The sequence below is a fragment of the Alnus glutinosa genome, chromosome 3 (assembly GCF_958979055.1).
Source record: "Alnus glutinosa chromosome 3, dhAlnGlut1.1, whole genome shotgun sequence".
Taxonomy (NCBI): domain Eukaryota; kingdom Viridiplantae; phylum Streptophyta; class Magnoliopsida; order Fagales; family Betulaceae; genus Alnus; species Alnus glutinosa.
The window spans coordinates 33,755,031-33,778,130 of record NC_084888.1 but is presented as its reverse complement, the minus strand read 5'-3'; the positions used below and the strand labels follow the sequence as shown (position 1 = coordinate 33,778,130).

The 23,100-nt window shown below is 37.6% G+C and overlaps 5 protein-coding genes across 11 annotated transcripts; 3 read left to right on the top strand and 2 right to left on the bottom strand.

Annotated features, from left to right (window-relative positions):
- Nucleotides 1-2,073, top strand: LOC133864688 (exocyst complex component EXO70H1-like). Its single transcript, XM_062301093.1, has one exon. It carries the CDS (start codon nucleotides 26-28, stop codon nucleotides 1,943-1,945), a length of 1,920 nt encoding a protein of 639 aa, XP_062157077.1. The 5' UTR covers nucleotides 1-25; the 3' UTR covers nucleotides 1,946-2,073.
- Nucleotides 2,074-2,347: 274 nt separating this feature from the next.
- On the bottom strand, nucleotides 2,348-6,132 carry LOC133862290 (probable pectate lyase 4). 7 transcript variants are annotated; one of them, XR_009899197.1, is made up of 6 exons: nucleotides 5,882-6,126; nucleotides 4,746-5,097; nucleotides 4,452-4,662; nucleotides 4,258-4,326; nucleotides 3,308-3,457; nucleotides 2,615-2,755 (listed from the first exon to the last, which is right to left on the bottom strand). XR_009899197.1 is itself a non-coding variant. In XM_062298062.1 (6 exons), the coding sequence occupies exons 1-5, from the start codon at nucleotides 6,006-6,008 to the stop codon at nucleotides 3,428-3,430; spliced, it is 789 nt and encodes a 262-aa protein (XP_062154046.1). In that variant the 5' UTR covers nucleotides 6,009-6,126; the 3' UTR covers nucleotides 2,620-2,755; nucleotides 3,387-3,427. The 7 variants fall into 7 exon arrangements, 4 of the variants coding, with proteins under 4 accessions (XP_062154043.1, XP_062154044.1, XP_062154045.1 ...); XR_009899198.1 differs by having other exon boundaries at nucleotides 4,253-4,326; nucleotides 5,882-6,125; XR_009899196.1 differs by having other exon boundaries at nucleotides 2,618-2,755; nucleotides 3,300-3,457.
- Nucleotides 6,133-7,732: 1,600 nt separating this feature from the next.
- LOC133863389 (uncharacterized) lies at nucleotides 7,733-8,494 on the bottom strand. The gene has a single exon (XM_062299331.1). It carries the CDS (start codon nucleotides 8,492-8,494, stop codon nucleotides 7,733-7,735), a length of 762 nt encoding a protein of 253 aa, XP_062155315.1.
- Nucleotides 8,495-12,212: 3,718 nt separating this feature from the next.
- On the top strand, nucleotides 12,213-15,586 carry LOC133863388 (protein FAR1-RELATED SEQUENCE 4-like). Its single transcript, XM_062299329.1, has 7 exons — nucleotides 12,213-13,357; nucleotides 13,538-14,489; nucleotides 14,591-14,677; nucleotides 14,772-14,840; nucleotides 14,920-15,045; nucleotides 15,127-15,425; nucleotides 15,515-15,586. The coding sequence occupies exons 1-6, from the start codon at nucleotides 12,213-12,215 to the stop codon at nucleotides 15,403-15,405; spliced, it is 2,658 nt and encodes an 885-aa protein (XP_062155313.1). The 3' UTR covers nucleotides 15,406-15,425; nucleotides 15,515-15,586.
- Nucleotides 15,587-20,623: 5,037 nt separating this feature from the next.
- Nucleotides 20,624-22,296, top strand: LOC133864153 (3-ketoacyl-CoA synthase 19). The gene has a single exon (XM_062300402.1). It carries the CDS (start codon nucleotides 20,703-20,705, stop codon nucleotides 22,050-22,052), a length of 1,350 nt encoding a protein of 449 aa, XP_062156386.1. The 5' UTR covers nucleotides 20,624-20,702; the 3' UTR covers nucleotides 22,053-22,296.
- Nucleotides 22,297-23,100: the final 804 nt, after the last annotated feature.

Sequence of the window (23,100 nt, the reverse complement as noted above, 5' to 3'; positions counted from 1 at the left end):
TTAAGTTCATACTCTTCAAGGCTCAATGATGCTATCTGAAACTCCAAAGAATAACAAACACATGCCAAGAAGATTAATGCCAAGTCTCTTCTTCTCTTCCTCAAAAACCCTTTCTTCTTCGTATTCATTTCCAAGCTCTCATGATTCTAGTCCTTCCACCCCTCGCCAAAAATTCTCCGAGACCATGATGGAAGAAAACATTGAAATTGCTGAAACAATCATCTCCAAATGGGATCCAAGCTCTTCCTCAAACACCAAAGTCACCTCTCTGTTCGACCATAACAGAAAAGAAGCCAATGACTTTCTCAAGTCTGTCAGGGGCTTGCGGCGAGCAATGCATTTCTTAATCAGCGAAAATTCTATGTCCGAAAAGCTCATACTTGCTCAGAACCTAATGCAAATAGCCATGAAAAGGCTTGAAAAAGAGTTTTATCAGATACTGTCCAAAAACCGTGACCATCTTCATCCAGAATCACTGTCTGGCCGAACCTCAGGTGGGTCGAGCAATTCTGATTGTGAAGATGATGTTCGATCAGAAGAGTTGAAAATTGCTGATGAAGCAATCACTGAGGTGGAGAGAGCCTCGGCCCATGCCATGACGGATTTGCAATCAATAGCCAACTGTATGATTAGCTCGGGTTATGGCAAAGAGTGTGTGAAGATATACAAGATTATCAGAAAATCTATAGCAGATGAGGGATTGTATCGCCTCGGGATCGAAAAGTTCAGATCTTCTCAAATTCATAAAATGAATAGGGAAGACCTCGAGCACATGATTAAGAAATGGATCACTGCAACCAGGATTGCTGTGAGAAGGCTGTATAGTGGAGAAAGAGTTCTCTGTGATCATGTGTTTTCAGCATCTAAGACGATCAGAGAGTCGTGCTTTTCAGAAATAACAGAAGGAGCAGCCAATCTATTCAGATTCCCTGAGCTCATTGCAAAGAGCAAGCATTCACTGGACAAAATTTTCCTCCTAATGGACCTTTATGAAGCAATCTCCGAGCTGTGGCCAGAGATTGAATTGATATTTGACTTTCAATCAACCTCAGCTATTAGGTTGCAAGCTCTTTCGTCACTAAAACTTGGCGACTCCATCCGCACCATCCTATCTGAATTTGAATCAACAATTCAAAAGGACTCTTCAAGAACTCTGGTGCTTGGGGGAGGCATTCACCCGCTGACCCAATCGGCAATGAATTACATATCTTCACTTGCAGATTATAATGCTGCTCTCTCCAGCATCATTGTCAGTAACCCATCACCGGCAACTTCACTGCTACCAGAATCCTACTTTGAAAGTCCAACCGCCAACGATGGTCCAACGGCGGCAGTATCGGTCTACCTAGCTTGGCTAACATTAGTTCTTTTGTGCAAGCTTGATAGCAAAGCAGAGCTGTACAAAGATGTATCTTTATCATACCTCTTCCTTGCCAATAATCTCCACTTCATTGTTGAGACGGTACGCACAACCAACCTCAAGCACCTCCTAGGCAATCGCTGGGTGTTGAAGCACGCCAAGAAAGCTAAACAATATGCTTCAAGTTATGAATCAATGGCTTGGACCAAGGTCTTCTCGTCTTTACCAGCGCAAACTTCCCCAGCGATAACCCCTGAAACGGCAAAGGAATGCTTCACGAGGTTCAATACAGCTTTTGAAGAAGCATACAGGAAACAGACATCATGGGTTGTACAAGATGGGAAATTAAGAGATGAATTGAAGGTGTCAATAGCGAAGAAACTGGTTCCAGTGTATCGAGAATTTTATGACACGCATTTGGTGATGCTAAGTGGTGAGAAGAATTTGGAGTTCTTGCTAAGGTTTTCACCTGATGATTTGGGGAATTACTTGTCAGATTTGTTTATGGGGACTTCCACCTCGGGTAGTTCTACTTCTACATCATCTTCTTCATTGTCGCAGTTAGGGGGATGTCTGCCTCGCTAAAAATATACTCCGCGTAAATTACCATGCAAACTGTAATTCTGTTTCTAATGGCCTTTTCAATTTTCAAATAAGAATATAGGAAGTCACCCATATATCAACGAAAATCATTCTGCAATATTACTCCTTACTTGGGCATTCTGAATTTTCATATCCAAGCTAAAATATTCCTATCAACTTATTCGAGATGAGCAAAATAAATTTGGCTTGAATGCTGAATGTATACGAAATTTTCATATAGAACAAGTTGATATATTCAATTGGAAAATCTTAATCACATACACAAACTTGTGAATATTGTGATTTAAATAAGTATCTAAGCCGTCTTATTAAATTCGACAATATCATAAGCCGAGTAGCACTTTGAAACAATTTATTTAAGTGGATCTTAGTTGACTGACCAAGTTCTGAAACAATATTTTGTATATTAACTTAATTACAAAATAAAAGTCTTAAATAAATGTAAATATATGCTGCCAGCTACAGCATTTCAAATTTCAACAAATCTTTTCAGACAGAGAAACCCTGTTGAGATAAGAGATACATGTAACTGCATAAATACAAGATAATGAGTAACTATGAAATTACTGTCTGCTCCGCAGGCCTACAAATGGATTGCCAACCTGTACAAATTTGGAGAACATTTTTAAGAGAATCTGAGGGTGCTTCCATTGTCCATGTTGGGTAAAATTTACTTGGATGGAACACACATTCTTCCCCGACCCCTGTTACTGAGCAAGCTTGAGCTCCATTCAGAAACGAGTCTCCCTCTGATCTTACTACGCCAGTCTTTGCCTCCTCCAGATCTGCTGCCTATGGAATCAAGAGACAGAATTTGAAACATATCGTGTCAACAGCCAATGGCATACAACCGATTTTCTAATTGAGGACATAGTAATGCATATAAATAGTTTATATCATCATGGTTTGAACAAAATTACTAAATAACAATAGTTCATCACATTCTGGTCTACCCAAAAGGACTACTCTGTGATTCAGCCTCTTCTCAAGTACAGATGACATGCAAAGACATGTTATGTTTTTTATTAGGATAATATTATTAAGATAGATTCATCTACAAGTAAGAAGCAACTAAATGTTTCCCCCTCCCTTTGTTCCCAGTTGTTGCTCAAAAAAGAAAGAAAGAAGTAACTAAATATTTTCCTTGCCAACATGACAAAATTCGACCATTCTCCATTTTACAGAGAAAACGCTATCTACCAAGATAATTTAGTGAGTACTAATGCATGTAAGGGGGATTTTCTTTGTATATATCATGTGTACTAGGGTTGCGCTTCTCTGTGCTTTTCAATGAAATTAATTATTTACCAAAAAAAAAAAATTAGTGAGTACTAACTACACTACTTGGTCACTGCTCAGGGTCACACGGTCAACCAGCTGAGGCTGACAGAATGATAGGAATGCTGCAATTGAAGCAGTATACCAAATCTGAAGCCCTTAAATTCTGGAGAAGATCGTTACTTTTCAAAGGCAATATTCCTCACTCACAGCTGCCTGCATCACCCACCATTTGGAAGAAGAGTAAGCTGAACGATATCAAGTAACTAACTGGTTTAACTGCAGATACTCAAAAAATATTCTTTTTCTAAAATATCTGACGACAATATTCTTTTTATAAAATAATCAGGTGCTTGACTGCTTATAAAGAATGGAATGTTCCTTTTGTGCTAACTAGACAAGTGTTTTTCCAGTGTTCTGCAGTCAAAACAAACCCACCGTAATTAAGGGAAACTCCTAAGAATTGACATAATACACGATCTAAGATAGGTCTTGCATAGAGTTAAATGGTAAAGCTGGAACTGAGTAATCTAAAAGATCGGGTATTTATAATGACCCATGATGGACAGATTATAAAGCTTGGGTAATGCACAAAACAAAAAAAAATAAAAATAAAAATAAAAACAAAAACTGGACATCTAATTGCGCAAAAGCATATGGTTACTTGTTCAGCCATAAAAGCATCCAGGTTCAATGACTACGACCTCATATGCTAATTGGTAATGGTGATGAAGAATCAACAGCAATAACCTCTTTTATTATAGAAGGAAAGAGAAGAGACACCATCATAGCTCTTAAAGGGGTACAAAATACATTCACCAAGTAAAAATGGGAAATTCAGTGAACATTGACTTTGGGCTGTTTAAAATAAACTTCCATTGACCACATCATCCACCTATATTCTTCCTCATATAAGTTTTGAACCTTCAAATTAGCGCTCTACATGTTATGAAGGGCCATAAATAATCATGGCAATTTTCAGCCAAGCAGTAAATAGCACAAGATGGTCACCTTACCTTCTCTGTATAATATTCAAAAGTCTTTTTCTTGTGTCCTGCTTCATATATGTTGCATTCAGAGTATATCTGACAAAAATATAATTTCACGAAAATTTCTTTTTAATTAAATTCAACAATTCAGATAAAAGATATATGCCTGCAGATATTCTGCATGAAGAAAACTTGAGATGCTTAATCAGAAAACCATTTACCTGGGCTTCTACACTGGCACAAACAGCATATATACCCCAGTTTCTGGTGTAATTGTTGTATAGATGAACTTTTCCAAATCTAACACGAGGGTGCCTTTGCCGTGTCCCATCAAAAAAACAATGATGAATTGTCACCCGAATGCATCTATCGCCAATGTGAGAGGGGTCTGCCCCAATGAGCATTGTCTTGTCATGTCGCGTAAAGTAACATCTGGTTCCAAAAGTGCAATAATCCATCAAAATGGTTTACTTTTGTTATTCATTCTGATCCTATAACATGAGAAATCTACCCACCTTGAAATAGTTATATCAGTGCTTTGTCTGGTAATATCTATAAGTCCATCATCATAATCACGAAGACTGCACCGGTCAATCCATATGTGCCTTGAATTTGGCTTTATTTGAATACCATCAACATCATGCCCTCTACCACCTTCAAACTCAAGGTTGCATATAATTATGTGTTCACATTCCTTCAGTCTTAAGCCCTTTCCCGTGAGCTTTATCCTTTGGCCCCGGCCATCAATTGTCTTATAAGACGATACACTCAAGTAAGAAGAAAGACAAATCACACCCGAAACTTCAAAAACAATCCAGAGTGGCTCTTTTCTTCGGCATCCTTCACGAAGGGATCCTGGACCATCATCTAGACACGAAATATGGGCAATTTGATACACCATAAGAACTTAATACAAAATATGAAAAACATTTAGCAATGTACACAAATTTGAACCTAAACAAAACAAAGTTATTTCATAGAAGAATAGCTATTCCTGGAGGAACATAATGGAATTTCCAAAAAACCCAATATATTTTTTTTTTCTTTCTTCAAACCCAAAATTTATAAATTAATAAATGAAAAGAAAAAAAAAAAAAAAAAAAAAAAAAAAAAAAAAAAAAAACTTCTTAATATTCTATGATGGCTGGCTGACCACCCCAAGGGGTGGCTGTCACCCTACTGGGGTGGTCGTCGGCAACCCATTTTGTGGCATTTTAGAAATTGTGATTCAATTCCAGTAACAACATCATGTCTTGTCACTAAACAAAAGAATAACAATTATCATTTCATTCCAACTTCTTGTATTCACAATAATATCCATTCATATTCCTAAAAGACCCTAAATAATTGCTAAACATCAGCTAAAAAAAACCCAACAAATATTGAATAAAAATGTTTGAATATCAGCACCATAAGAAGCTATATTTGAAATTCAATCACATATTAACAATTTTATAACCCGGAACTACAGCAAAATCTAAACCGTGAACCCTAATTGCAATGCCAAAATTAGCAACTTCATAATCCCAAACGATTCGGTGGGACACAACGGGAATTTCGAGAAAGAGCAGAGCAAACCCTAACCATTACAAGAGAGATAAAAAAAAATAAAAGAAAAGAAAAGTTGAACAAAAGCGAAAAGAAAGAGAACCTGCGAGAGTGGAGACGCAATAGACCGGTCCGTGGAGGCCTCCAACCGACAACCTCCCAAACCCCTCGGCCCGACCCGCAAGTGCTCTCAGGCTGGAATCCACGTCAGCGTACGGCAGGGACGCCATGTTCGTCTCGTTGGAGGGAGCTCAAGATCTGAGCTTGAATCAAAGATTTGACTCGAACGGTAAATTTGGGCCTGCCTCTGTTGTCTCCCAGTTGGGCTAGATCCAAGCTGAAGCAATATGTTTAAGCCCATGGGCCATACAATCAAAGCCCCTGCCCTATGGCAGGGCTTGAGACCCGGCCCACATTGAGCCTGTGACCAGAAAATCAATGGGAGGAGCTCATTACCAATTCACTTTGTTCTTATTTCCTTCAAAAAAAGGTTTAGACTGTGTGATAATTTAGGTGATAATCGTATAACAGTTTTCACTATTATATTTTTTTAAAAAATTAATATGATAATTGACGTGATATTTATATAAACTAGCAAATTAATCATTAAAAAATTAAATTTTATAAAATATTTCTTGCCTCATTCACTTCTCATTGGTTATTTGCTCATATGAGTAAAGAGACAAAAGTTATTGGTCCTTATTCATAAATGTTTTTGGATGCATAGTAATTTAATCATCTTGTATAAATTGACATGAATTTTACTCGTAATCAAGCAAAGAATGAGATCTATTAGTCTTATCCATAACTATACCATCACTTTGTTGTGTTGGCCGGCCGCCACCCTTGAAATGCAATATCTAAGGTTTCACAACCTAAGGGGCAGCAAGCTAATGAATTATTATTATATTCTAAAAAGAAATCTATGGAATTTTACCATCACAGGCTGTTGCCTTGAGAATGTTCCGTTAGTGACCGAGAGTTCAATGGAACCGACCGGTAGCACTTGTTCTCCTAAAAAACCCATGAGGGGGTATCGAGCTAGGCCATCTTCTCTCGATCGTTCTTCATATGCTTGAAAGTCGAATGGTATAAGATACCAACTGAATTTTCATTGTCAACAAGAATTCGAAGTATTTTGTGGTAGTTGGCAATAGCCAACATAATAGCTAATGCATCGATACGAGGGAGTGACGCTCCCGCATAATCTTCATCCCCCGAGAGCCCTAAGAAATTTTTGAACAAAACATATCTCGAAATCTTTCACCTACCTTGTATAGACTTTTCGAATCTAGGTGGACTCTCCTCCCAGCCAAATCCACCGCCTATCGTTTATTTGCTGAGACAAAATTTATTGGTCCTATTCATTCAATGTGAGATATAAATTATTTGCGTGGCTGTACATCATCCATCTAATTTTTTCTATTCAAGGACGTGTTAGTTATGAGCTTTGATGGCCGGCCAGCTTGTACTATTATTTTGTTCACGTTGTCATTTATTGTACCTTTTTTTTTTTTTTTTTTGTGGAAGTGAATTTATTGGCCTCAATTTGGTTGGTTCAGATGAAAAAAAGTTACTTTATCTCAAAAAAGGATTAAAAAAAAAAAAAAAACTTGACTCTATGTGCAGCTGGGAGCAGGCTAAGCCATTTCCCACTCTGTCTAGGAAAACATTTAAGGTATTATAATTTTTATAGAAATTAATGTAATATAATTAAGAGTGAATAGTTAATAAGCCAATCATTAAGATATGAGAAGAAAATGGAGCAGATATGAGGTACATTTAAGGTATTTTTTTTTGATGAATAAGTAAGCAATATTATTAACAACAACGAATCACCAAAGTGAACAACGAAACAACAATACAACCAAAGCTAGCTATATCTCAATAGCAGCAAAACCAACAGAACAAAAGAAACAAAAACACCAAAACCAACAAAACAAGTAAACTGGAACTAATGCAAAACAGAACAATCTAAATTCCAGTATTGACAAATTCTAATATTCTCCCTAGTCTTATTAAACCTGCTTGAACCAGAAATTCTATTTCGAACTTCCCAAAGAATCAACTTCAGAATCTGCTCTTCCGATTTGGGATGCCCTTGAAATTTAACTTCATTCCTAGCACGCCAAATATTATAAACTGCAGAACTGAAAACAAGCCTACACAAAATCCCAGCCAAAGTCTTCTTCTTCCAATGAATACAACCATCATCCAACAAGCTCTGCCAATCAGAATTAGGATCAATAAACGGACAGCGCTGCAAACAAGCAAGCCAAATACGAGAGCTGAAACTACATTCGAAAAACAAGTGATCCCTACTTTCAACACCATGTCTACAAAAAACACAATTCACATCTCCTTGAAATCCCCACACTAGAAGACGATCACCCGTAGTAAGACGATTCTGAACAGCCAACCAGAGGATAAACGATTGCTTAGGGATAGCTAAGGGAAACCAGATTAAATGCCACCAAACAACATCAGGTTTCTTATCCCTAAAAAACTCCCACGTGTCAGAACAAGCATAAGAACCTTTACGAGCAATATGCCACACTGGCTTGTCAACAATACCTAAAGGAACATCAGGAAGATGACATTGAATCTCCACAAGAGCCTCAGACCTAGCAGGCTTCCAACACCAAATACTATTATTCAAAACAGAACTAAGTTTGGAATCAAACCGGCTACTAGCATTTAAGGTATTATATTTCATATTAATAGTTAATATGAAATATTTCACCATGAAGTTCATGTAAACAAAGGGCAAAATTTTTTCTTTTAAGGACTATCAAGTGAGAATTACGTATTTTAGCAAACAGTAATAAGCAATTACATGCTTTTTGTGACCATATACTGGGCACGCTATAGAGATACTCGACGCTCAATCATCAGATATTGTATACTCGTTATAACAACTATTCGCGGATCTCCATTTCTCGCTGCAATTTACATTACTTTGAATCCCGTCTTACATGAAAGAACAAAACATATATATAGAGATCGATTGTCACTTCATTCGGAAAAATAATTATAAAACGGCACAATTCAAACTTTTCACAGCCTTACTGATTAATCAACAACCTGTCGATCTGTTTGCTAAAGTGCTAGATTTGACACAATTTCTTCACCTATGTATATGACAAGTTGGGTACGTGTCAGGAATATCTACTCTAACTTAAAGAGGGAGCTAGCACTGTCAAGGAAGGAAATATGTGCAAAGAAAGAAAGCAAAGATGCATCTACCAGGCTTCCACAAATCAGCTGAAAATTGAAGGGAAAACAGGCAAAAAATTTGAAAAAAAAAAGGGATAACATCTTCCTCTTACAGTGATGACTTCCATGTTAAGAACAATCACAATCAACACGCACATCAATGTGTGTGTATATATATATATATATATATATATATATATATATATATATATATATATATATATATATATCCCAATTAATTCCCCTGTATATATAAATACTTCCATCACGTAAACAATTATTCATCAAGTAAATATACAGTTTGTGTAAGGCTTTTTTTTCTTCTCTTGCATTCTTCGTTTTCTGTGTCTGATTTCTAAATGGTACTGGCCCTGTAGTAATTCCCTTCTCCTTCCTCCCTCCCCCTTCCAGTCACTTTTTGTCGGTAAATAACTGTATAGCAGACTGCCATCTGCCAGAGCAGCATTTCATGTTGGCAAAAAATCCTATTTTACCCTTGCTTTTTTTCACAACTTGAAAGACTGCACTTTTCATGCTAAGGGTAAAATGGGAAGAAATGTCAGAAATATTATGCCTGCCAAAGATGGACGCTGCCAAAAGCGTGGGGATGGGACACGGACAGGTCGTCAGAAAAAAAAAAAAAAAAATGGGGGGGGGAGTGGAGGGGGAGGGATTTACTCCAGTTCTTCTGGAGCGAGCATGCATGACCAAAAGTAATTAAGTACTTTGAGGGTCTGGAACAGCATCAATGCGATGGGATTCATAGAATCATACCGCGCAATCCCGCGTTCATTACGTGCTTCTGACCAGTGCAATTAATACTATTGTCTGCCAGTAGATTGGTTCTTTCAGGACCTTGGAAGTATAAGAACGGGGAAATGATCTATACACCAAACCCTCACAATTCTCGCACAACAGTCTTACGTGGCAAGAATATTTTATTGTTTTTTTTTGTTTTTTGGTTCATGCGGCTAGAAAACACTGGAGAGGGGGAAAATCAAATTTCCCCGCACCACTGCCACTGCCCAGTCCCTATCTCTCTCTCAAATTTCTGTCCGTACAGATCGCCCATCGCCCGTCGCCGGTCGCCCGTCGTCCGTCGTCCGTGTCTTCCCCCTCCGGCAGGCAGATCCTCTCCAGCTCTCTCTCTCTCTCTCCGGCGTATTTCCTCTCTCCGGCGCTTCCCACTCCGCCAGAGACGGTCGTTCGTCGTCTTCCCCCTCCGGCAGATCCTCTCCAGCTCTCTCTCTCTCCGGCGCTTCCCGCTCCGCCAGATTCGGTCGTCCGTCGTCTTCCCCCTCCGGCAGATCCTCTCCAGCTCTCTCTCTCTCTCTCCGGCGGTTTTCCTCTCTTCGCCGTTCTCTCTCAGCGTCCGGCATCCGCCCTTCTCTTCGCCGTTCTCTCTCGGCGTCCGGCCTCCTCTGTCGTCCGGCAGATCTCGTCCCAGTACAGCTCTGTCTCCGGCAGATCTTCTCTCCGGCGGGCAGGTTTTTTTTTTTTTTTTCCTTTTTTCTGCTACATTCTGTTTGAAATTTTGATTTGGGGTTTTTTTGTTTTGGCTGCTACATTCTCTGGCATTTCAGTGAACTATGGTTTTGCAGTTTGATTTATGAAAGGAAAGGAGTAATTGGTTGGTTGGGTCTCCGGCCGGCCACGCTAAAAAAAGGTTTCTCTCTCTCTCTCTCTCTCTCTCTCTCTCTCTGTGGCCGGGTCTGTTGTGTTGCTAGGGGTGATCTCCTCTTCCCTTTTACCAGCTTTGTTGTTTTGCATTTTGCTTTATTAAAATTTTTGGGTTGTTTTTCCATTGCACACAAGGTGCTTGATAAAATGCTCCATTGACCAAGTTCAGACTTCCCCTTCCCCTTTGGAGCGGGTAATGGGGATTATAGGAAGTGGACCAAGTTCATTGTTCAAGTTCACTAACTTTTAACCTAATGTGTGAATTGGGAATTAAGTGGGTGAATGTGAACTTCTTTATTTTATGTTTTACCAAGCTCGTAGAGCTCTCAACTTACACCTTGGGTTGACACTCTTCCTGCACGTGCACTGTTAACAAAGTGAATGTATCTGATTATGGTACTAAATGGGATTACTGAAATAGCAATTGTTTCAAACATGATTTTCTAGTAGTTTTCTTTTCTCTCTTATGAGTTTTGTGTTTCTTTTACTTACTGATGTTAGGAGTTTTCTTGGATATCAAGGTGTTTGTGTGTATGTGTGTGCGTGGATATATTGCACTGTTTGATGGTTCTGTTGGGCTGACCTTACTGCTTAGTGGGGAAAGGGAAGTCCTAAATTATTTTCTCCTTTATAACAATTTATCTCTTCCATATGATTTGGCTTTCTGGAAAGGATTCTTGCTAAATGCCCGGAAAAAGATATGTCAATCAGAAAATTTTCTTATCTTTCTAATCAACCATTGAGCTGTAGTTTTGATTACCCTGTTAGGTGAGTTCAAATGCTTAATTATGTCCTTCTGGTGTGTCACATACCTCAATCTTGTGCCCTGGTGTTAAATTCTGTGCCATTAAATACATGCCTGAATTTGCCCAAGCCAGTTGATATTTCTTGTCAACTGGAAGGTCCTTCTTGTGTCACATAACCTCAATCTTGTGCCCTAGTTAGGCCTGAATTACTAGTCAATTTTAGATTTAATAACTGACATTGCTTTCTAATGAAAATAAAATGTGTTCTTGAGTCAATTTTTTCCGTATTTATTGACTCGGGGCTCTTGGTTTTTTTGTTCAATGAACAAATTCATCTAATTACAGATCAATCAAATTAGTGTTGATGCTTTATTACACTATCTTTTTATAAGATCAATCATAGACCTTGTATATTAGAATCATATAGCATTAATATTCTTTTTCTCTCTTCCTCTCACAAATTGATAATATGGCATTAAAGATTAGAAAAGGTAATTGGTTTCCGTTTGTTTCTATAGTTTTTTTTTTTATCAATTAACCATAGGAGGATGTTAATTATGCAAGTAGATTTCTATAATAAATTTGACTATAATTTTCTAAATTAGAATCCCTCATCTCTAATCAAGAGTAAGAGAGCCTCGCTTTCACTATTCTTGTGTTATATATATTCATGTCTAGTCTTACTTTTTCTACAATTCTCTAATGTGTAATAGAATTTTATTATTATTAACAAATTCTTACATTTTTCCATTCAATTAACTTGTAGTGCTTTTTAATATAGCATTTTCCAAAATGGACTCTTCAAGTTCACGATTGGATACCGAGGGTCAATTTGAAGAACCGAAGGATTTAACGACGTTTATTTCAGATGAAGAGTTGAGTGATAAGGATGATGAGAAAGTTGAAGAACCAAAGGATTTAATGACTTTTAGTTCAGATGAAGAGTTGAGTGATAAGGAAGAAAATGTGGTCCTACCCGTGGTGTTAAAGGATGATGAGAAGATTGAAGAACCGAAGTCATCAATGACTTTTAGTTCAATAGAAGAAGTTTGCTCTTATTATAGGAGGTATGCTAAGCAAGTTGGGTTTGGTATAGCGCATAGAACCTCGAGAAAAACGAAGGGTATAAAAAGTTACGTAATGCTTATATGTACTCGTGGAGGTGACGAGCGAGCTACAAGTGATGTTGCGAAGCCAATTCCAACAACTAATAGAACAGGGTGTGGTGCCAGGATTTGTGCGAGATTATGTGGTGATGGAACGTGGTTTTTGAGTAAAGTTGAGCTGACGCATAATCATTCGTTAAGCCCTGGTAAAGCGAGATTTTTTAGAAGCAATAAGAAAATTAATGATGCTGCAAAAAGAAGACTTGAGCTAAATGATAGAGCAGGAATACGTCTGAGTAAGAATTTCAATTCTTTAGTTGTTGAAAGTGGGGGGTTTGAGAGTCTTTCTTTTGGAGAGAGAGATTGTCGGAATTATATTAACAAGGCAAAAGAACTTCGTCTTGGTAAAGGAGGTGCCCAAGCACTTTGTGATTACTTCAGAAGAATGCAAAAGCAAAATAGTGGCTTCTACTTTATGATAGATATGGATGATGATTGTAGGCTACGAAATGTTTTTTGGGCGGATGCACGGAGTAGGGCAACGTATGATTTCTTTGGGGATGTTATTACGTTTGACACAACGTATTTGACCAATAGCTATGACATGCCATTTGCTCCTTTTGTAGGAGTGAATCATCATGGTCAATCTATACTTTTGGGGGCAGGACTAATTTCAAGCGAGGATACAGACACATTTGTGTGGTTGTTTAAATGTTGGTTGGAGTGCATGAATGGCCAAGCCCCTAAAGCAATTATAACAGACCAGGATAGAGCTATGAAAAATGCAATTGCTATTGTTTTCCCTGAAAGTCGACATAGATATTGTATGTGGCACATTATGAAAAAATTCCCTGAAAAATTTGGATCACATGCTAATTTTGATGGCATTAAGAGTGCCATAAATAAATGTTTGTATGACTCTCAAACATGTGAAGAATATGAGGAAAACTAGAAAGATCTACTGGAGAAGTATAATCTTCATGATAATGCATGGTTGAATGGGTTATATAGGGATAAGACATTTTGGGTGCCGGCATACATGAAAGATACGTTTTGGGCGGGAATGAACACTACACAGCGAAGTGAAAGTATGAACGCATTTTTTGATGGTTACGTGCACTCCCGAACCACATTGAAAGAATTTGTTGATGAATATGATAATGCTTTAAGGAGAATGGTTGAGAGTGAGACACGTGCTGATTTTGATTCTTTCAATCGCACAATCTCGTGTATAAGCGCCTTGCAGTTAGAGAAACAGTTTCAAGTTGTCTACACAAATGCGAAGTTCAAAGAAGTACATGATCAGTTTGTGAAAATGATGTCCTGTAATAACTCCCATCTCAAAAGTGAAGGTGCAATTTCCACGTTTGAAGTTATTGAATATGTTGCCGTTAGAGACCACTTAATAGAAAAAACATTTCTTGTTTACTTCAATGAAAATGAATTGGAAGTGAAGTGCACATGTGCATTGTTTGAAGTAAGAGGCATCTTATGTAGGCATTCACTTTCCGTGTTACGGACAAAGAAAGTGACAACTTTGCCACAAAGATATATTCTTGACAGATGGAGGAAGGATATTAAACGAGAGTACTCAAAGGTTAAGAGTAGTTATGATGCCATTGGTGATAATCCACATGCTCAAATATATGACAAGGTGAGAAACAATTTTGAGGAATTACTGTCGCTCGCATCAGAAAACACGGAGGAACGTTGCATGGAACTAATGAAAAAAATTGATCAAATAAAGGAGTTGTGGCGTTGCGAAAATCAAGCTTCTGGCATTCCAGCTACTATCACATCTTCTAGTTGTCAAAAGGTGCTTAGTCCTCATAAGGTTACTTGTAAAGGGAGGCCACGAACAAAGAGAAAGGTGGCTGTTATAGAAACAGTGGTAAAGAAATCCAATGTATCAAGCAAGCCACCAAGAGACAACAATGCTAAAACGAAGAGACGAAAAAATCAAGTTAGTGATTTCTTTATTTTTTTTATTATTTATGTCCACATTTTACTTGCTTAAAAACATGTGTGCTTTCCCACATTGCATAAAATATTCTTTAATTGTAGGCCTCGAAATCAACGGAAAATCAAGGCAACACTAGCCAATCTCCGTTGCCTTCTGTACCTTCTGCAACTCACGGTCATAGTACTCAGGTGATTAGCTAATATTTTTTTTTTAAGTAGTTGATTTTTGATAATTATTTGATATTTCACGAGGATATTTAATGTTTGTTTTTTGTTTTTGCAGGATTCCGTCGCTTCGTTATCGACAGTTGCTCACACTTTCAGTGGTCACCATCATTCTATTCTTTCTCAGGTATAATTTGTGTTTTTTAAAGTCATTGTTTCTCGATTGGAATTTATATGCGTACAATAATCATGCGTGCATTCATCAGGTGAATTTGTCAATTGACCCCATAAATCTATTGTCCACAATGATAAGCCAACACAAATACCAAGAGGCTTTAACTACAGCCTTACAAATGCGTGATGTGTCAATTGTGAATTGGATTTGCTCCCAGGTAAATCACTTGATAGTATTGTGTTATTAAAATGCATCCATTTTAGATTTTAGATGTCTGAATATTAAAGCTGATTTTCAGGTCTTGACTATGGATCCTCTCCCTTTGAGTCAAGAAGTATTGCTTCAATTGTTGTGGTTTTTACCATATTGTATCAATACCAACCCAACCGTAATAATTGCTTGGATGACACACGTTTTTAATTCCATAATCCCAACTGATCCGGCAATTGAAATGCATGTGCGGCCCATCTTCAATCAAGTTTATGCCGCACTCAACCATATAAGTGTCCTGCCCACAATTACTGATGCTGTGCGGTCAACTATACGTCTTCTGATGAATGGTTTACTTCCACCTTGAGACAAAAATGATAGTTAATGGTATTTGATTTATTATTTTAGTTATCATTATGTTTTCTTCAGAACAATATAATGGTCTTGTTTTATAATATGTATGTGTTTTCTTGCAGAGCTAAAATGAATATTTTGTGTGGGAGTTGTAATGGATGGAACTAGCTTTCAAATGGACTCCTGGATGTAATGGAGTTGTAATGAAGATTGACTCCATTATTTTATTTTATTTTACTTTTTTTGTTGTTCTTATAAGATGTTCATATATGTTGTGTACTAGCTAAAGAGGTTGAGGTGAATTTTGGATGGTGTATGTTATTCTATAAATACATATATATGTAGTTTTATGTATATTATATGTTCATAGATGAATCGGATTTTATAATTAGTAAGTGTTATTAATTGATTGATTTTGTGGATTTGGGTATTTGATAATGGTAGTTGTTGATTTGATGCTTTGGAAGAATTGGTATGGAGGGTCTTTGAGTGATGGCTGATGTGCTGCTTTGGAAGAATTGGTATGGTAGTTGCTGATGTGCTGTTTTTAATTTTTTATTCTAGGTGAGTTACTCTGCTGCCCATCATCTAATGCGTGATGTGTCATCCTTTCATTTGCAGGGTAAAATGTCAAGTACTTGGATAATATATAACAGACCTGAGGAACCAAATGCTATTCATGCTGGCCATCTTCTTGTTCTAATTCATGGATACTTATAAACAATTCACTGCTATTGTTCTAATCTTCTATTTGTTTATTCATTGAGATTGCGTCTGTTATAGAATATCTTGCTGATGCAAGTTGATTTGCCTATGGAGATTAGTATAAAATGTCTTGATTTATTATAAGATAGGATCTCTCCAATAATTTATTTATTGCATGGAATATTGATTGCATCATCATTTATCAGTAGCTAGTAGGCATTTGGAAATGGAGGGACTTGTAATAGACGACTACTATTCTCTTGTTATAAGCAAATACATGGAATCAGGAAGTCATAAGCTGTAACTTTTGGTTTAAAGTCATAACACATTGAAATGATGTGTTGAAAGTCAACAAAATTTTGCTATTCTTAAAGGTTTACCAATCGGACGTTTATTAGGATTTACAAATGTGCACCAATCATGGACCACATATCTGCATTCGGATTCATTAATATGAAAGCAATAGAAAGCTGTGTAAAGAACAACACATTCATAAGGCACAGGATCAAGGAAGCTCTCGAAAAATGGTAAAATTAAAAAAAAAAAAAAAAAAAAAAAAAAAAAAAAAAAAAAAATTAATAAAAAAAAAAAAAAAAAAAAAAAAAAAAAATTAATAAAAAAAAAAAAAAAAAAAAAAAAAAAAAAAAAAGGAAAAGAAATGTGCATCAGTGAACTCAACCAATCAGAATGGACAATCATTGATGTCTGCAGAGATCAATAAATTCAAGACAAGGACTCAAGTTACATAAAACAAGACTGTTTCTTCTGAGAAAGAATAGGAAGGAGTAATTACAGGGATTACATAAAACAAGCTTAGATCAATGAAAAACCAGCTTTAATTTGTCATGACAATGAAGCATGCAATCACTGCTTTTTCGTGAAAGTATCAAATACCCATCTACAAACACTGATTTTACAGATCAACTTCCATCATAACTAAAATTCAGAATTTCAATTGTTCAACTGGATAGAACGTAACCACTGAGATAAATTACAAGGCCTAAAATGATTACGACTACTGCTACCCATGACAATGATCATTTTCAACCTTCTTGTTTCCATCCTTTCATTCTAACATCAAGTAGCTAACTTTAGAACCACTATAACCACTGAGATAAATTACAAGGCCCAAAATGATTACGACTACTGCTACCCAAAGCATCTTTCTATTACTTTGACGCAGACCCCACTCCAACCGAAGTCTAGCATATTGTTCATTGTGTTTTGTTTCAATCAGCTTCTCAAGTTTGTCAATATTGGCCATTGTCATCTTCTCAACTTTCTCAATATCGGCCCGTCTCCCTTCCTCCATGTCTCTCATATGTTCCTTCAATCTCTTCTCATAAGAAGTCATATGGTTATCAGCCCACTTAAAAAAATCATAATCCCCAGCTTCCTGTGTGAAAACGAATAAATGTCATAAACCACTAACAAAAGAATAAGTCACAATTAATTAATTTTAAAATTACCTTATACTTTATACAGCCATACCACTTTCATCCGGGGTTGTCACTAGTCCATGAGTACCTTAGACGTGCACGCACTCCACAGTAACATAACGGAGGGGGTCTTGACGCTTCACTATTTACCGACATTTTTTCGAGCCTACCCAAAAAAAATAAAAATTATATACATATTATTTAAAAAAATGTCCACATTCCTTTGTTGCCCATATATTTTTATCAAATTAGTCAGCCAACAGATCAATTTTTTTGGTTTTATGAAACAATATAATTTGAATATGTTAAGGCAACCTCCAGAATGAAATTGGGAAAGCATATCTGTGGTTGCTCATCATTGCCCTCACCATGCTAATTATACTACAGATTTCATATCAAGAAGACTTTGGGGGAAGAGGATTTTTTTTTTCTAACAATCATCTTATATTTGATGTGGCTACCAAATCTTTCTGCCGTAAAAGAAAGTAAACACACCAGAATGTAGCTGAGAAGTTTTCTGGTGGCTATAAGGAAAGGCTTGGGCAAATTCAAGCATGTATTTTATGACACAGAAGTGATAACTGGGGCACAAGATTGAGGTTATGTGACACAAGAAGGACCTTCCAGTTGACAAGAAATATCAACTGGCTTGGGCAAATTCAGGCATGTATTTAATGGCACAGAATTTAACACCAGGGCACAAGATTGAGGTATGTGACACACCAGAAGGACATAATTAAGCATTTGAACTCACCTAACAGGGTAATCAAAACTACAGCTCAATGGTTGATTAAAAAGATAAGAAAATTTTCTGATTGACATATCTTTTTCCGGGCATTTAGCAAGAATCCTTTCTAGAAAGCCAAATCATATGGAAGAGATAAATTGTTATAAAGGAGAAAATAATTTAGGACTTCCCTTTCCCCACTAAGCAGTAAGGTCAGCCCAACAGAACCATCAAACAGTGCAATATATCCACGCACACACATACACACAAACACCTTGATATCCAAGAAAACTCCTAACATCAGTAAGTAAAAGAAACACAAAACTCATAAGAGAGAAAAGAAAACTACTAGAAAATCATGTTTGAAACAATTGCTATTTCAGTAATCCCATTTAGTACCATAATCAGATACATTCACTCTATTAACAGTGCACGTGCAGGAAGAGTGTCAACCCAAGGTGTAAGTTGAGAGCTCTACGAGCTTGGTAAAACATAAAATAAAGAAGTTCACATTCACCCACTTAATTCCCAATTCACACATTAGGTTAAAAGTTAGTGAACTTGAACAATGAACTTGGTCCACTTCCTATAATCCCCATTACCTGCTCCAAAGGGGAAGGGGAAGTCTGAACTTGGTCAATGGAGCATTTTATCAAGCACCTTGTGTGCAATGGAAAAACAACCCAAAAATTTTAATAAAGCAAAATGCAAAACAACAAAGCTGGTAAAAGGGAAGAGGAGATCACCCCTAGCAACACAACAGACCCGGCCAGAGAGAGAGAGAGAGAGAGAGAGAGAAACCTTTTTTTAGCGTGGCCGGCCGGAGACAGAGCTGGACTGAGACCCAACCAACCAATTACTCCTTTCCTTTCATAAATCAAACTGCAAAACCATAGTTCACTGAAATGCCAGAGAATGTAGCAGCCAAAACAAAAAAAAAACAAAAAAACCCCAAATCAAAATTTCAAACAGAATGTAGCAGCAAAAAAGGAAAAAAAAAAAAAAAATACCTACCCGCCGGAGAGAAGATCTGCCGGAGACAGAGCTGGACTGGGACGAGATCTGCCGGACGACAGAGGACGCCGGACGCCGAGAGAGAACGGCGAAGAGAAGGGCGGACGCCGGACGCCGAGAGAGAACGGCGAAGAGAGGAAAACCGCCGGAGAGAGAGAGAGAGAGCTGGAGAGGATCTGCCGGAGGGGGAAGACGACGGACGACCGAATCTGGCGGAGCGGGAAGCGCCGGAGAGAGAGAGAGCTGGAGAGGATCTGCCGGATGGGGAAGACGACGGACGACCGTCTCTGGTGGAGTGGGAAGCGCCGGAGAGAGGAAATACGCCGGAGAGAGAGAGAGAGCTGGAGAGGATCTGCCTGCCGGAGGGGGAAGACACGGACGACGGACGACGGGCGACGGGCGATCTGTACGGACAGAAATTTGAGAGAGAGATAGGGACTGGGCAGTGGCAGTGGTGCGGGGAAATTTGATTTTCCCCCTCTCCAGTGTTTTCTAGCCGCATGAACCAAAAAACAAAAAAAAACAATAAAATATTCTTGCCACGTAAGACTGTTGTGCGAGAGTTGTGAGGATTTTGTGTATAGATCATTTCCCATAAGAATGGCTAGTTTTTGGGCTAGCTTTTATTTTTTTCCTGGGCTAGGCTTCATAATTTCTAGCAAAATCACTACGTACTCAGAATTTTGCCTGGCCTTTTTGTCCTTCTAGGTAGCTAGTTTTCAAGAACATCGAATCATGAGTAATATTGGGGTGTTTGCATTCTCCTCCTTTATTTTTACATTTTTTTTAAAAAAAATAATAATTAATTTTAAAACAAATTTAATTTTTTCACTTTTTATATCATATTACTAATTTTTTATTACTATTAAAATAAAAAAATTCACTATATATATTACAAATTTTTTTTCCCTTTTCTATAAAAAAATTTATTATTTATATCATAACAAGCACTTTTAACTACTCAAAAACTAATTCAACTCAACAATCTTTATCAAAATTGATGTAACAAAGACTTATAGGATGCAATGGTTATTAATAGGATTAGCTAGTTTTAGTTAAGTTTCACATCATATTAAGTACTGTTAAGATGAGTAGTTGATATAATTAAATTAAGTTCAAACCTGATGAGAAAGGTTTTTGAGTAAAACACAGTGTTCCAATATGTTTTATCAAACTCTACAAACCAAAGATTTCTTTTTCTAAGCAACCCCACAAGTCCAAGAATCCAAGACGGCATGCTAACAACAATTGTCACTGTATTTATTTAGAGGAGGTTGTTAGGTAAGAGATAAATGTCCGAGTGGCCATTTGAAAATTTGTATAAGACTCCCTTATATTTTCCACTGAACTCACAGAAAACTTGCAAGGAAATTAAACTGCTATCTCTCCCTGTCTCTCTCTCCGTATCTCCCTCTCTCTCAAGCCATGGATCTCTTCATGGGAATTTGTTTACTATCTCTATTCTATGCTTTCTTCGGCATATGCAAGTTGGTTCTTCAACGGAGAGACCAATGCTGCTATATGTTGGCCTACGAGTGCTACAAGGCCCCTGAGGAAAGAAAGCTCAACACTGAATCCAGCGCAAAAATTGTCTTCCGAAACAAAAATCTGGGTTTGGAGGAATACAGGTTTCTCTTGAAAACCATCGTCAGTTCAGGGCTCGGGGAAGAAACGTACGGCCCGCCAATTGTCTTTGCGGGAAGAGAAAGAGAACCTACTCTGGCAGACGCCCATTTGGAGATGAATGAATTCATCTACGACACACTTGACAACCTTTTTGCTAAGACAGGAGTTTCTCCATCAGAAATCGACATCCTCGCTGTGAATGTGTCGATGTTCTCTCCCGTGCCTTCTCTCACAGCTTGTATAATAAACCGTTACAAGATGAGGGAGGATATTAAGGCTTTCAACCTCTCCGGAATGGGCTGTAGCGCAAGCCTTGTGGCCGTCGATCTCGTGCAACACTTGTTCAAGTCATACAAAGATTCTTACGCTGTCGTTGTGAGCACAGAATCCATGGGCCCGCATTGGTATTGCGGCAAGGAGAAATCTATGCTGCTCTCCAACTGCCTTTTCCGCTCGGGAAGCTGTTCGATGCTCTTCACAAACAAAAAGGCTTTGAAGCATCGAGCCATCATGAGATTAAAGAGCGCAGTTCGAGTTGATACTGGCTCGAGCGACGAAGCATACGGATGCTGCATGCAAGTGGAAGATGAGCATGGCAACCTTGGTTTTCGCCTCACCAAAAGCCTCACAAAAGCTGCCGCTCAAGCTTTTTCCATGAACCTACGAGTGCTTGTACCTAAAGTGTTGCCACTAAGAGAACTCCTCCGCTACTTCTTTGCAGCAAAGCTTCAGCACAAAACCAAAAGCCCGAACCTGAAGGCTGGAGTGGACCACTTCTGCATCCACCCTGGTGGAAGGGCTGTGATTGATGGGGTTGGGAAGGGCTTAGGGCTCAGCGACAACGATCTTGAGCCGGCTAGAATGGCACTTCACCGGTTTGGAAACACGTCGGCCGCTGGAAATTGGTACGTTTTGGGTTACATGGAGGCTAAGAAGAGGCTTAAGAAGGGTGACAAGATTCTGATGATCAGCCTTGGAGCAGGATTTATGTGCAACAACTGTGTGTGGGAGGTAATGAAGGACTTGGATGATGTCAATGTTTGGAAAGACTGCATTGATCGTTACCCACCTCAATGCCTACTCAACCCTTTCAAGGAGAAGTACAGTTGGATCAACGATGAATATCTAAGCTTTGTTAGGCTTCACTGAGATGCGGCCTGATTGATTTTCTGGTTTATGATGCCCTATTATAGGTTTTTCCTTCTTCTTTTTTCCCTATTTATATGTTTTCTTTTTCGTTCATGATACTGTGAAAGCTATTAAAGTTTGCTCCTCCAAGGACATGTCATGGCGCGCAGGTACTCCATCTGCCGCAAATAATGAGTTCAATCTCCACATGTACTCTGTTTCCTTTCCTATTCAGTACAATAATCAATAAACTAAATTCATCAAATGGTTTGAGTTTCTCCTCATGCTATAATTTTCTGTGCAATTATTGATAATTATAGTTGGAATGGAAGTCTGTTATACAACAAATTGAGCTCTCAGGACCCTTTTTCAAATTTTTTTTTTTAAGTAAATTTAGTAATTTAATTAATATTTTAACACGTATTCTCTTTATATGTATTGAAAATAAAAAAATAAATTGTAAAGTTAATGTTTGAATTTAGAACTTAGACTCTAATACCGTATTAAATTATTATTTTTCACAAAAATTTCGGTTAATAAAAAAATAATTAATATAATAATCGTTCTATTATTATTCTAACAATACTTGGTAATATTCATCTAAAAACTGTCATTAAAATACTCCTACTCTTCCAAATAAAGGGGCAATAGATTTTGACCTAGCAGTTGCATTGTTAGTAATGACTCTTAGTTGATGCATATTGACAGTTTCACCTGGCCTGTTAGATCTCCTTCTGATCATCGGATTTGGCTTAGGTTATTTTTTAAAAAAAAAAAATTACCATGGCGTAGTTTATTTAATTTTACTCCTTTATTTTTCATAAATAAAATTAAACCTCAACATTTTCGCACCTTAGAGCATGCATCTCCAATAGAATATAATAGGTAAATGGCTCATAATAATAAATTTTGATTATTATGGACCATTTTTTGTCCCCATCAAAATAGATAAAATGTAGTTTTTCATTCTGGTATACGTGAATAGTAAATAAGCGGAATAACATATTTACTATTCACACTACAAACAGTTTTTTTATTGTTTTCTCTCTCTTTATTTCCTTCTTTCACA

What these genes read in the sequence shown, in the direction of transcription:
- LOC133864688 (XM_062301093.1), top strand. Translation starts at nt 26, where the DNA reads ATGATGCTATCTGAAACTCCAAAGAATAACAAACACATGCCAAGAAGA.
- LOC133862290 (XM_062298059.1), bottom strand. Translation starts at nt 6,008, where the DNA reads ATGGCGTCCCTGCCGTACGCTGACGTGGATTCCAGCCTGAGAGCACTT. An exon ending in TTGCGTCTCCACTCTCGCAG is followed by an intron (nt 5,098 to 5,881) that starts GTTCTCTTTCTT and finishes TTTCGTGTCTAG; the next exon opens with ATGATGGTCCAGGATCCCTT. An exon ending in TTGAATATTATACAGAGAAG is followed by an intron (nt 2,756 to 4,257) that starts GTAAGGTGACCA and finishes TTGATTCCATAG; the next exon opens with GCAGCAGATCTGGAGGAGGC.
- LOC133863389 (XM_062299331.1), bottom strand. Translation starts at nt 8,494, where the DNA reads ATGAAATATAATACCTTAAATGCTAGTAGCCGGTTTGATTCCAAACTT.
- LOC133863388 (XM_062299329.1), top strand. Translation starts at nt 12,213, where the DNA reads ATGGACTCTTCAAGTTCACGATTGGATACCGAGGGTCAATTTGAAGAA. An exon ending in CGAAGAGACGAAAAAATCAA is followed by an intron (nt 14,490 to 14,590) that starts GTTAGTGATTTC and finishes CTTTAATTGTAG; the next exon opens with GCCTCGAAATCAACGGAAAA. An exon ending in TGAATTGGATTTGCTCCCAG is followed by an intron (nt 15,046 to 15,126) that starts GTAAATCACTTG and finishes GCTGATTTTCAG; the next exon opens with GTCTTGACTATGGATCCTCT.
- LOC133864153 (XM_062300402.1), top strand. Translation starts at nt 20,703, where the DNA reads ATGGATCTCTTCATGGGAATTTGTTTACTATCTCTATTCTATGCTTTC.